The sequence below is a fragment of the Venturia canescens genome, chromosome 11, assembly GCF_019457755.1.
Source record: "Venturia canescens isolate UGA chromosome 11, ASM1945775v1, whole genome shotgun sequence".
Lineage (NCBI taxonomy): Eukaryota > Metazoa > Arthropoda > Insecta > Hymenoptera > Ichneumonidae > Venturia > Venturia canescens.
Window position 1 is genome coordinate 9646975 of NC_057431.1, and position 13700 is coordinate 9660674.

A 13700-nucleotide genomic window follows, 5' to 3' on the forward strand; every position below is an offset into this window, starting at 1 on the left:
ACACATCCGGGCATTTTTTCTCGACATGATTTTTCGATGTTTTGGGACATTTTGAGCACATTGACATTGAAAACTGGAAAAACAAATTTTTCATCATCACAAAGCTTCCTCTATGAGGAAGCAAAACCAAATGGATTAAGTTTTTGTGTTGTATCATCCAGTCTTTAATCGACGGATTTGAAGAATGATGGATTTTTGAAAAAATGGTCGGCGATCGAAAGTGAAATAAAAAAAAATATGAATCGAAAAAATCCTTCGATCGAGGACTGCCTCCTGATATATAAAAAAGAATGCAAAATTGAAGTAAATCGGTTCACTCGTTTTTTAGATATCTTGGTCACCGATTTTGAAAAAGCTGTTTTGAGAAAAACACGGTTTCCTTTAACTGCTCAATTTTGAACGGGTAAAATGTTGGCCGCGCTGCAATGATGGGCGAGTTGAAGATTACAGCTTCCATCGTGCCGTCTAACGTCAAACACTTGTCCAAGTTGAATTGCATTCTGACAAAATTTTCTCTCGAAGTTAAGGTAGTTGTTTTATTTTGTATTATTTTAAGGAATTTAAATTTCTTATTTTATGCTCCAGTCGCGTGAGATCATCGTTACAAGAATCCCCCCCATCGGCCAGGATTCTGACATTTTTTTTTAATAATCTCCAGCTAATCTTCGTCGTTCCAAGTCCAATATTAAATCTCCAAAATTTTACAACTACAAAGCAACGAGTGGAGCTCCTGAAGGGGCTCCCACTATAAATTTACTGTTTTTACTCAAAACTGAAAACTTCACAGCCATAAATGTTCGACTAACGGGCTTTGGCGTTAGAATCTTGACAGCTGAAACATGCATGACGAATTCTAGATCGAAAAATCATATTTTTACTTGCTTTAAATTAATGTTTGACGTGATAAAATAGTGGCGTGTGTTCGGGGATATAAAGCAATTGAAATCCAATAAATATGAAAAATGAGTCCAACATAAAATTAATGTTTGACGTGATAAATTAGTGGCGTGTGTTCAGGGATATTATAAGCAATTGAAATCCAATAAATATGAAAAATGAGTCCAATATTTTTTCACAATTTTCTTATTTATCAGGTAATAAATCATGGCGAATGAGGAGGTAAGCTGAAATTTTGTATAAATCATTTTTTCACGTGTAACAAGCGCTCCTTTTTTAAAAAATCATTAAAAATTATTTTTCTAAAAATAAAAGTCAAAATAGTAATAAAAGTTTCACGTAAAAAGACATTTTTTCTTGTTTTCTGTGAAGTTAACCGAACCAGGGAATCACCAATTATTTTCAAACGAAAAACAATGATAATGTCAAATAAACAAATAAAAACAAGCAATCGGAGGTTCCGTTGATAATGAAAATTTGAAAAAAGTCACGTATCTGTTGCAACGGAATTATTTCCTAGCCAGGGATTTTCAAACTTTATAGAATTTTGTAAATTTTTCAATATTTTTTTACTTTTTCATTATATTTCCGAGTGTTCTATAATTTTTGGTAGCTTTTTTTATCCGGAGATAAAAATATTGTGTGCTCCAACGTCAGAATCTTTTGAGTGAACGAAATTTATTTCTTTCAGTATTATCGAGGGTCTAATACGAATCGAGCAAATATCGACACACATTTGAACGGATTACATGCAGAAAATGGATGGCTGAATTTTATTTGTAATTCACAGATGTTCGGGGGTATTAAAAGCCTGATTAGGTGGCCACATTGATCAGATTTATTTCCACGCAGCGGTGTGTAATTTTGCTTGACAGCAAAATGCGTCTGCGTAAGTTGAGCAAATCCAGCATCGAGCATTAAGGGCACAGACCACTTTATGGAATTGTCGAAAAAAATATTTTCGTTATTGAAGATTTTTCTCGAAACCCAAATACTCCAATTTCTTTGAATTTTTCACACAATTTTTTCTAAGATTGGAAATTTGAGATGAGAATTGAAATTTATTGAGTTGAACTTCATTTCAGTCGCCACGATGTGTTAAGCTTTTGATAAATCAGCACGTTTCTTAGTCCAGCTCACTGAACTGTCATTTCTTCAGTAAACAATGAAGCCTCGTTTAATTTTTCAGCACTTGTCGTACTTACAATTGCAATCGGTTCTTATGCAGTTCCAACACCGAATAATGCTTTCGAAGCTGTGACCGAATATGAAAAGGAGCAAAGTCTTCAGGTTTTAACGGATGCTGCGCGGAACTTTTCAATCAAATATTTCCAGGTACGTATCCTGTCAAATAATGAAATACCGTCGAATGTTATCAAACTCACGGGACTCACAATTCAGAAGATATCGAAAAATCGGAATGAAAAGGTGAAAATCCACGTGGTAAGTGGAAAATTCACGTGGAAATTCGAATTTCCACGAGGAGTGGAAAATTCACGTGGAAATTCGAATTTCCACGAGGAAAGTGGAAAACCCACGCGGTGGGTGGAAAATTTTCTACCTGGAAAGTGTAAAATTCACGTAGTAGGTGGAAAATCCACGTGGAAAGTGGCAAATCCATATGAAAAGTGGAAAATTTACGTGAAAAGTGAAAAATCCACATGGAAAGTGAAAAATTCATGGGTAAAAGTGGCAAATCCACGTGAAAAGTGGAAAGTCCACATGGAAAGTGAAAAATTCACAGGGAAAAGTGGAAAATTCGCGTGAAAAATGAAAAATGCTCGTGGAAATTGGATAAATAGGTAAAACTATTTCTGTGATTTCGTTTGATAAATTTATATTAATTTTATGAGCAGAAATTATGGGACCAGGCTTACTACACCGATAGACCAGTTTCGCCCTTGAGTGCTTTCATTCCTTTGTTCATATTGTCTTACGGGGCTCGAGGAGAAACGAGAGAAATGTATTTGAAGGAAATTGGTTTGGCTGAAGAAAAAACCGAGGCAGCGAAAATCGGTTACGAGAAGTTCCTACGCGAGTTGTCTGTAAGTAAACTGTTATGATGTTGCATTATCAAGAGTGTTTCAAAGAGCTTTCGAAAAATTTCCAAGTCTTGAAAAAGGACCTCGAATTTGGCATTGCAGGCCTGCGGCATTCGTGTGAGCACGAAAATGTTTTTCCCACCAAACGTCACTCGGGATGAGAATTTTGTGAATCTCACTGAGAAAGTCTTCAACGTAAAAGTTGGGAATTACGATGAAACGAAAAGTCGCGTGTGGCAGGGACCGATCAACGATTGGGTGGCCAACCGAACGAACGATAGTCTCGCAGGAATTTTTTGGCCAGGTTTTTTAAATCATAATAGCGAAAGGACTCAACAATTAATTCAATAACAAAAACTTTTATTAATTCAATTTTCTTTTAATTTTTTATTCAAGCGCAAATAAATCCTGACGTGAGCATGGTCCTCGTCAACACTTTATCTATCGAAAGAACTTGGAAAACGCAATTTGATGTCTCTCGTACCGTCCCACGTGCTTTTTATCTGCTCGAAAGCGCACGTCGAAATACACCTCCGGTCAACGTATCGACGATGTACACGAGTGGTCGCTTCCGACACGGTCGTCTCGACGATTTTCACGCATCTTTCATCGAGCTTCCTTACGAGGTGGATTAAAAAAAAAAATTTTATTTAAAATTAAAATTAAAAAAAAAAAAATTTTTTTTAATTAAAAAATTTTCAAAACACTCTCGAATTTCCGCGTTTTAGAAAAGTTTTGGAAAAAATATTAATTGCCGATGTTCGGTTGCAACCTTAGCTTCGAGGCATGAGCGAGTCTCTGAAAAAATCGGCCGAAAAACATCTCAGTTGGGACTTTTTCGAATTCGGGATTGAGCTTACGTCACATCTGGTTCGAATAGAGCTTAACGAGCCCAATTTGAGACTTTTTTCACCGTTTCTGGACTCGCTGATCCAAGGTCGGATTTTCCGTTGTTTAAAAAAATTCAATTTCAAATTCTGATTAAGTATATTTGAAAAATTCACAAATTAAAAAAAAAACGTTTTTCGTTTATTTCAATATTGGAAAGTTGCATTTCTCACTCTCCACAGTTTCAGGCCTTTTTTAAGGAGTTTCGGTACAGGCGATACAATGTTGCCATGCTAATCCATGCTAAAAAAATTAAAAAATTCAAAAAGTTCAGAATTTTATAAAATTTGGTGAACATATTCTTTAGTGCCAAATTTGACTATACAAATTTTTTAAGATTTTTCTTCTACACAGTTATCGAGTAATTGATCACTAAAGTTCACGTGTATAAGCATAGCGTTTCCATATATAAAGGTATACATTCCGGACATTAGAAATCTGCTTTAATGCGTAATTACTTGATAACTAAGTAGAAGAAAATTTTGAAAAAATTGTGTTTTCGCACTTGATGTTGAAGAACATTATCATCAAATTTGATCAATTTCTTAACATTTAGACTTTTGTACCGAAACTCCTTAATCTATCGGATTTATCCATTATTAACAGAGAAAAGCTGACAACGATGCGATGAGCATGTTCATATTGCGCATGGACGAAGGCTATCGACTCGACGTCAACACTTTTGTCCAGAATATTGCAAGCCTCGATTTGAACAGACTTTTGAACAGCACAGAAGACCAAGTCGAAGTGTATCTTCCGAAATTCAAAACTCGTCACAGATATCGAGTTCGTCTCAGCGATGATGTGATGGGGGTTCGTAGTTTTCGGGTTTTTTTTTCAATATGAGCCCTTCGGAACAGGCCTTTTTAATTAAAAAAAAAAATTAAAATCGAAAATAAAGTGAAACAAACGTTTTTTTATTTAAAAAAAAAAATTTAATTTATCGGTTTCTGAATTGTTTGGAGTGTGATGGGGTTTAAAAAAATTGTGACAATTTCGAATCATTTTACAAAAATATGGCAAAACGAGCAAAAGAAAAAATTCGTCGAAAAATGTGTTTACAGTACGTTCGGAAACCTCCAACGTGTCCGCCCTGGGAATCGTGCCCACAGGAGCCGGAAATGAGGCCAAAAGACGCCGGAAACTTCTCCGGAATTTTGACGTCTCACCGGAAGTCAGTTCCCGATGAAACGTGGGCAAGCGTTTTCGTTGAGGTTGATGAGTCAGGCCTCAAAAGTGCTGATTCAAGTGGTTTGTGCGAACTCATTACTTCGTTTTTTTACTAACGCAAAAACCTGGTAAAAAGAAACTTCATCAGGCTCTAGACGAGCTTGTGTACAGCTCCGTCACTTTTCAACACCCTCAAAAAGGTGCCAACGCCAAAGAGGCATCAGCACTCAAACGATGAGCTCGATTACGAAAAGAGATTTCGTGTCTTGGCTGAGTTTGCTTCGGTTGAGACCTTAAACGATCGGCGATCCTCAATAAAAAGTAGGAAAAATTTTCTGATCAGAATTCAAGACTCAATTGGGCAAGTGCGATTCGCAAATGGCGTGCTGAATGGGACTTTTGTTACTGGATCTTTGACATATCACGAGTCCCAAATTAGGACTCCGTTGTTTGGGAAAAAACATTTGTTCGAAACCTAATTTGGTCTCACTTCGAGTCTCGGCTCGAAAGGTTTTTTATTTTTCTTTTAAATTAACAGAAAAAAAAACTTTTTTTCAAGATTTTTTATTTATACGAAAATTGATCCACAAGCTGCTCATGGTGAACCAAAGTTTTGGAGATTTTTTGTTGAGGATTCAGAGAGCTCATTGGTCGAGGGATTTCGTTGAGTCGACAAAGTTTTTTTCCTTTTACAATTTCACTTTTGGATTCCTGTGGCCACGATTTTTCTTCGTTAATCAAATTTTCTCAATCGCATGACATTTCAAATCGTCCACGCAGGATTGGCCTATAAAACGCTTCAACCGGAGCCTGTCGCAGAACGAAAAACTCGATCTATTTCGCCAAACGCAGTGCAATTTAAGGTGAACCGTCCTTTCGTAGCAATCATCGCTACCATCGGAAAAGTTATGACAAATATTTTGTCCATCAAATTTCTTGGCAGGTAAGAATAAATTGAACAACAGTCCTCAATACGAAGGAAATGAAATTTCGTTGTTTCGATGTGCTCTCAAATTGAACACGAGTTTATCATTCGAAGCTCTTTTTTCAGCGACTTTGTACCTGAGGATCACGACGCCTGGTGGTACATCGGCACAACTGTATCATGAGCAGTGCTCGAAAACTCGAAATAATAAAATTTAGACAACTGGAATGGGTGAGAACGGATTCGAGAGGAAGCATCGAGTGACTGGAAAGAAACCTGAAATTTGTAATTCGTAACCTCGCCAAAGACGAAAATAAAATGAAATTATTTCAAACGAAATTGTCCTTTTTACAATCCGCAATGAAATAATCGCAGATCCACTCATCTCTCAAGCCAAATCGCAAAGCTTTCTGGAATTTTTTAAAACCAAATTTTCATGTTTTTTTGCTACGAGAATAAATGAAGAAGGACCAAGAGGAAGATTCGTTTCAAGGACTAAATCGAGGGAGAACCGTGAGAAGAAACTGCCCCATTCTGCGATAACGAAATGAATAATTATGGAGGAAAATAACAACGCAATTGGACAGAGCGAATCCACAAATCGTCACGTACTAATCTCGATCCTTGAACAATATTATCGATGATTCATGAACTCGAGTTGATCAGGGACAAAACTATTGTCGAGGCACTGTTTCATGCACGAGTTTTTAAAATAATACAGTAAAATAAGACAAAGGGAAAACACGAGTGACTGATAACAAAATTTGCCACGATTTTCATACGCTTTTCAAATGAATCGAGTTTTTTTTCAATAATGTAAATTTATTCAGAAAAATTTCTCAGAATTTTTTGAACCAAAGCAATCTTGATGAGTCATTGAAATGCACTGGATGCAATTACACCTTTTTTTAAAAACTGTTTCAAAATAATCCTGAGATCGTAATAAACCAGAGGAATTTTTATTTAAACTTTGCAAGACCGAGAAGTGTCTTAAAAACTATTTTTTATTTACAATTTTCAATTTTCGCGCGGAAACGCTAGTCGTTTCGGTTTGTGACGTCATTCCGTTAGTAAATAATACGATTGTGAGAGACCAAGTAACAAGATTTGGGAATATAATGAGTTATAATGGTATATTATTGGTGTCTCGTACCTGAATGCGATAATACAAGTGTAAAAATGCCACAAAAATTGTGGATTCATCCGCCACCATCGACATATTTATCATTGGTAGATTTGTACTTTTTGCTTTCACAAAACCGTCTTCCATGATGCGATTTTAATAAAATGAATGATAAAAGTCCACAAACGTGCATAATAACTTGTAAAATTTCAAAATAGCACAGAGCGCACGATAAGAATCTAGATTGTGTTAGACATTTGAAAACCAGATGAAAAAGGACGATTTTAAAAATTGAATTATAAAATTCACATTGTATTTTTATAAATAAATATTGACGTTTCTCGTTTACTTTTTACGAAATCTACCATAAACATGCATTTTTATATATTTTTTTTACATGGTGTAAAATACTTTATTATTCCTTTCGGCTATTTCGTTTTTACTCCGAATTGGAAAAATTACCATAAAAATGAGTTCCCAGTAGATTTTGGAAACCGTTGCACAACAGGCAACACTTCAATGTTATCAAAGTCCAGATATTATACTAATGTGGTGGGGAGCGATGCTGTAGTGAAAAAAAAAAGTTTCTCCTACTCAAAACTACCTTAACTGAAGCTTCTTTCTTGTGGAATCGAGTATTGGCAGCAGTGACGTCGAGCTAATAATTTGTTCAAAGTTTTTGTAAGTTTATAACAAGACCATTAAAAATTGATCGAAATTTCGAGAATATTTTCAAACTTTCTTATGCGAAAGAACATTTTTCATGAAAATAGTTTTCCAACTTTTCAAGTAGACTATTTATAACTTTTTTTAAATCTCAAATTTCTAAAATCCTCGTGACAACCGACAGTGGCAATTATCCATTCATTTGTCCATTATTTTTTACAAGCATTTTCGAGTTTTAAGGTCCGACAAGCTTCTACGACGTTCCGGCATCGAAATAGATGGCGATTCCAGCGGGAGAGGAGAAAAAATTCGTGAAGGAGTTGTTGAAGAGTTTTTCTTCCGAATATTTTCAAGCACGTGATCCAATAAAATTAATTTAAAAAAAACTAACAAATTTCTATTTGATTTTCGAGCATCTAATTACCTGATTTTTGACGAGCAGGCTTTGTGTGCTCAAGTCATCGACACTGACAAGACGATAGCACCGTTGAGCAGTTTCATTACCGGCTCCTTGTTGGCGTATGGAGCTCGTGGAGAAACGAGAGAAGAATATTTCAACAAAATTGGTCTCCCCGAAGATAAAACTGAGTCAGCGAAAATCGGTTACACGCAGCTGTTGGACGAATTGGCTGTAAGTAACCAAAGCTAAATTCATGAAACTGTTCATGACCCCCGGATAAAATTCATTGAAAAAATTGCAGAAAAATGGCATTCGCATAGAGCCAAAAATCCGCTTGCCTGGTCAGATCAAGCTCAACTCTGATTTCGCCAAATTCATTAAAACTGTCTTCCGAGCAGAGCTGGGTGTTCGTCAAACAACTTCGTTGGATGGTAAAACTAATTTTCCCAATTCGAGCACAATTATTAAGCAAACATTCCAGTTTATCTGTTCGATCGAACGAGCCAATTGAGTTCCAAAACTCGAATCGATTTTGACCTACTCAAAGCAGCCTGCTGCTTCACTATCCCAATTCTTATTTTCAATGCTCTTTATTTTCAAGTGGTGAAAAAGGCTAACGAACACATCTCTTTCCACAACGCTGTCACCTTCAGACCAATTTGGCAAATCCCATTCGAGCCCTCAGACACAGTAAAGAGGGACTTTTACGTCAATCAAAATCCAAACATTAAAGTACCTCCGGCTAGACTACGGATGATGTATACAGAAGGTATTTTCCGGGCAGATGATCTTCCCAGCGAGTACAATGCATCTTTCATTGAGCTTCCTCTGAAGGTGAACTATTTAAATGTGTCCTTGACCCCTTTAAGGAGGGTGGATCGCGACGATACAATGTTGGCATGCTAAAGCATGTTAAGGTATTCCTTTCGCAGGGCCGTATTTTTTGGTGTCGCAAACTAGGGCACTCGAAATTTGGACTGATTCCTAACCTGTGAAAAGTCGCTGTTATATGGGAAAAGCTTCTGCCATTTTTCCAACTTCTATCGTTGATATTTTTTTTAAGCATTCGATAACCCTTTATTTTTATCGTTGCTATGGATTCCTTACATTTTTTTATATCCGTGAGATAGTTTGTATCAGGAATGTAGGGTTATTCAGTGTACGGATTATTGAATATAGAAATGTGGTGATGACGGATTCTCCATAAGCTCCCGTATAAATTTTACGATTTTTGACATTTTAATTCTTCATTAACGAAGTACCCTCGGTACGTAGTGAGTCAGAGAGTTTTGGTCTTCAATATGGGTAACGTAATATATATTTTGGCAACACCGTAGCCCCTGGGTTAGTGTGCGTGCTCATGTACAAGCATTGAATCTACGTATAGTCGCGTATAGGAAACCCAGCTTCTGCGTGTTTCGTTTTTCATCAGTGGGTAAAGAAATCCGAAGTGTGTACGGAAAAAGAAACATCCCTAACCTCAAAGAAGACTTCAAAAATGAATAAATTGACGGTGTCTTCTTTTCATATTTTCTATTTCTTATTGTTTCCGAAAATAATTGATGCATGAAACACACAAAATGTTCGTTACAAATGTATAATATTTCTTTTGCAATACTGTGTTTCTATCGTTGACTCAATTTGCGCATGTTCAGACGTTTTCGAAAGTGCTGCTGTAACTTATATCCGAATGAAGCGCCATAACCTAAAATTCTGCGGTGTTGCCGCACATTTGCGTGTTGCTCAAAAACCTTGTCTTGTTTCCAGTCATTTTTTAGAACACAAGCAAGCTTTGCATGTTTTCCAAAAAGAAAAATGTTCATTGGACACTCGTTTATATCTTCTCCAAATTTTATCAAAATCTGTTTGTTAACTTCAACGTTATAAATTAAAAAGTGCGTCTGAATCACAGATTCACATAAGACTCCGTGTTAACTGCTTCAAATTAAATCATTGATATCTCTTTTCAAAGTCAACCAAACGTCACAAAATTTTAACTGACTCATTTTTCGAAAGATTTTGACATCTTTACAAATTTTTATAATTTTCTGTTTGTTAATTGATTTACCGAGGGTACTTCCTTAAATGGTCGATAACCTAACCTGAAATTTCGCCCATCTATTCGGATGCAGTTGTACTTTACTGTAAATTAAAATCAATTTTTTGTAGGGATTTCGGGTTCGTGAAAGGAATACCTTAAGAATTTCAAAATTATAAGAATTTCATAAAATTTTGTAAATGTATTCTTTCAAAATATATAAGACAATATACATTTTTTTAGATTTTTCTATCACATAGCTCTCGAGTATAATTGAACACTAAAGTTCACGTATAAAAGCATAGAGTTTACATACATACAGTTGTTATACATCTCGTGCATGAGGACTTCGATTTAAGGAGTTTCGGTACAGGCAATACAATGTTGGCATGCTAAACCATGCTAAAAACATGAAAAATTTTAAAACGTTCAGAATTTTATAAAATTTGGTGAACATATTCTTTAGTGCCAAATTTGAGAATACAAATTTTTTAAGATTTCTCTTCTACACAGTTATCGAGTAATTGATCACTAAAGTTCACGTGTATAAGCATAGCCTTTCAGGTATACATTCCGGGCATAAGAAATCTGCTTTAATGCGAAGAAAATTTTGAAAAAATTTGTGTTTTCGTACTTTATGTTGAAGAACATTATCACCAAATTTGATCAATTTCTTAATATTTAGACTTCTGTACCGAAACTCCTTAAGGCTCAATTATGTGATAACGATATGGTAAAAAAAATTGAAAAAAATTGTATTTGTACACAAGATGCCAAAGAATGTTATGACCAAATTTGATCAAATTCTGATTATTTTGATCTCGTACTCAACCCTCTTTAAGTTTCGGTGGTGTCTGCACCTCACAAATTGGCCTGCAAAGTTCCATCTTTTGCGAGGACTTTTTTTCCTTAAATTATTTTTATAATCGCACATTTGTGCGCAGACGGAGATTGGCGACGATAGGATGAGCATCTTCGTGATACGAATGACAAGCGATTACACGGGAGAGTCGCAAGCCTTTGTCGAGAAGATAAGGAGTTTGGATCTGACTACACTGCTGAAAGGTCCGGAGAAGCAATTAGGCGTGTATCTTCCGAAATTGAAAATAAATTTCACGTATTCGTTGCACGTTGATAAATTGGCCATGGTATGCTTTTATGATTTATGTGACACGAGTGGATCGTAGCAAAACGGGGCACTGTAAAAAAACTCGAATTTTTTATTCTCATTTGAAGAAAAAAAAATTTTTTTTCCTTCCAATATTTTTAAATGTTTTTTCGAGATAAAAACTTGAATTCTCCCAAAATTTCTCCCATTCGGGTGCTTTTTCACCGACCGTGTTTTAAAAAAAGCAGTCAAGCTCTGAGAGGTAGAAAGGAAGAGAAAAAATTACAAATTTTTGCGAGTTTTTGGTATAAAAAGAAAGTTTTATTATTTCATTTCAATTTACAATGCAATTGTTGGGATTTGAGAGTCGATCACAGCTGCAGAAATGCGACGAGGTCTTTCTTTCTTTATGAATAAACACACAAACAAAATTTTGCTTACAGCGCGATGCTACTGGCAAGGCTACCGGTGAACCAACGAAGAATGAAAAAGGGCCAATCGACTTCAACGGAGTAGCATCACCATCTCCACAAATCGAAACTCGTACGAACGTTCTAATAAAGATAGACGAGAACAGCGAAGGTGAGTCTGGTCTCGATGAATGATCGCCGGGTTTTTGCTTCCAATTGAAAAACAAGCCTCGACGAATTAAAATTAAATGAACAATTGTTGGAAAAAAATTCTTTTTTACAATGCATTTGCATGAAAATTAAATTTCATGTACAATTCTATTTATTATAATATTATTTTTGTTTTTTTTTTCTGTTTTTTCTACTATTCAATGATTAATTTCCAAAATATTACCAATAACAATAATATATTGAAATTATGATTGTATAAAATATTTTTAATTGTACGTATATCAGGGTGTGTCGAAAAAAATCTCGATATTTTTTTTGTTCCGGCTCCACGAGCATTTTTCTTCTTATTATGTTAAACGATGAAGCTACAGCCGAAAGGACAGCTCGGAATAAAATTATTTCGGCCGGCCCACCGCATTCTTCAATTTTCCATAAGAATAGCACGTGAAAAAAAAAACCAGTGAAACTTCGAATACATGCGAAATCTGGCTGGGTGACGTTAGAAACTTCAAACTGCTGTAACCGTTGAACGGTTGGTTCTAGGCAAATGGCTCTAAGGACTTTATTTTTAGGGGGTTGAATTTTCTACAAAAGTACGTAAATAGAATATCTGTGAGATTTTTTTTACGGATAATATGGACGAATATTCACCGAAGTTTTTTTTCACGTGTTATTCTTATGGAAAATTGAAATAGGCGGTCAGTCAGCCGGAATAATTTTATTTCGAGCTCTCCTTTCGGCCAACTTCATCGTTTGGCATAACAAGAAGAGAAATGCTTGTGGAGCCGGAGCAAAAAAAATATCGATTTTTTTCAACTCACCCTAATGTATATATGAAAAAATAAAAATAAAAAATTGTCGAAATTTTGTTATCTTTACCAGAGTCTTTTGAGCCGGCGGCAGATTATGATAGAGCTTTCTTAAAATCAAGAGATTTCGAAGTAAATCGTCTCTTCGTAGCTCATGTCGTCGCGATTAAGGACGACAAACCAACTATGTTGATGTCGTTTAGTTTTCCTGACAGGTAAGGAGAAATAATGGGGCGATTTTGTTCGAGGATTTTGCATCGTTTGCACATTCAATTGATTTTAGTAATGATCAAACATGAATTCGTTGTTGTTACCAGAGATTTTATTCACCATGCAGACGACTCTGATTCGGACGAGTCCTGGGAAATAGACGAAGATTTATCGTCGGGCCGAGCCTGTATGATAATATAGTAACGAGTAATTTATAAGCTGCTGTTTGCTTAGAGAATTCGATGCTGCGAATTGTCATCGAGTACGGTAGATTTGTGATTGTTATTTAAGGGGGACCGGGGGGAAAAATGATAAAAGTTCGAAGATAATGAAAATTGTTGTTTTCTTGTTTCCAGGTGATTAGAATATTTTTACAAATATAAAAATTGAGATTCTTGGAAAATTTGTTATTTTTTAAAACAATTTTTCCAATTTTCATTTTTTATTTGTTTTCTTTTGTCATTTATTTGCTTGACTGCTTCTTGAAATAAAAAACGAGCAGTCGAGGCGCATTTTATTGAAATTGCAGGAATAAAAAATTGAAAAGTACTATAATTTCTCCAATTGAGTGGCCCGCTTTGCCTCGGGCTTTTGTTTTCCGTGTGCACGTTGATGGTGAACGTTCTCGGCATCAATGCGAGTGTTTGCAAAAAAAAATGAGCATATTCATATTTATATGATGAATGTATCTGTAAACTAACAATATTATTTTTTTTTTTTTAATATTACAATCAAAATTTTAAAGTTAAAACGTTTTGCTTCCTCATAGAGGAAGCTTTGTGATGATGAAAATTTTTTTTTTCCAGTTTTCAATGTCAATCTGCTCAAAATGCCCCGAAACAT

The 13700-nt window shown here is 35.5% G+C and overlaps 2 protein-coding genes across 6 annotated transcripts; both read left to right on the forward strand.

Moving 5' to 3' along the window:
• Positions 1 to 475: 475 nt before the first annotated feature.
• On the forward strand, positions 476 to 7152 carry LOC122418179 (antichymotrypsin-2-like). 4 transcript variants are annotated; one of them, XM_043432246.1, is made up of 10 exons: positions 476 to 527; positions 1688 to 1786; positions 2087 to 2232; positions 2754 to 2942; positions 3042 to 3243; positions 3336 to 3565; positions 4434 to 4640; positions 4892 to 5078; positions 5778 to 5940; positions 6049 to 7152. In XM_043432246.1, the coding sequence occupies exons 2-10, from the start codon at positions 1777 to 1779 to the stop codon at positions 6104 to 6106; spliced, it is 1392 nt and encodes a 463-aa protein (XP_043288181.1). In that variant the 5' UTR covers positions 476 to 527; positions 1688 to 1776; the 3' UTR covers positions 6107 to 7152. The 4 variants fall into 4 exon arrangements, with proteins under 4 accessions (XP_043288181.1, XP_043288178.1, XP_043288179.1 ...); XM_043432243.1 differs by lacking the exon at positions 476 to 527 and adding an exon at positions 561 to 1119 and having other exon boundaries at positions 1589 to 1786; XM_043432244.1 differs by lacking the exon at positions 476 to 527 and adding an exon at positions 561 to 1119.
• Positions 7153 to 7572: 420 nt separating this feature from the next.
• Positions 7573 to 13234, forward strand: LOC122418180 (antichymotrypsin-2-like). 2 transcript variants are annotated; one of them, XM_043432248.1, is made up of 9 exons: positions 7573 to 7726; positions 7935 to 8064; positions 8154 to 8342; positions 8413 to 8542; positions 8713 to 8945; positions 11094 to 11297; positions 11701 to 11839; positions 12721 to 12862; positions 12965 to 13234. In XM_043432248.1, exons 2-9 carry the CDS (start codon positions 7990 to 7992, stop codon positions 13056 to 13058), a joined length of 1206 nt encoding a protein of 401 aa, XP_043288183.1. In that variant the 5' UTR covers positions 7573 to 7726; positions 7935 to 7989; the 3' UTR covers positions 13059 to 13234. The 2 variants fall into 2 exon arrangements, with proteins under 2 accessions (XP_043288183.1, XP_043288184.1); XM_043432249.1 differs by having other exon boundaries at positions 7618 to 7726; positions 7952 to 8064.
• The last annotated feature ends 466 nt before the right edge of the window (positions 13235 to 13700 follow it).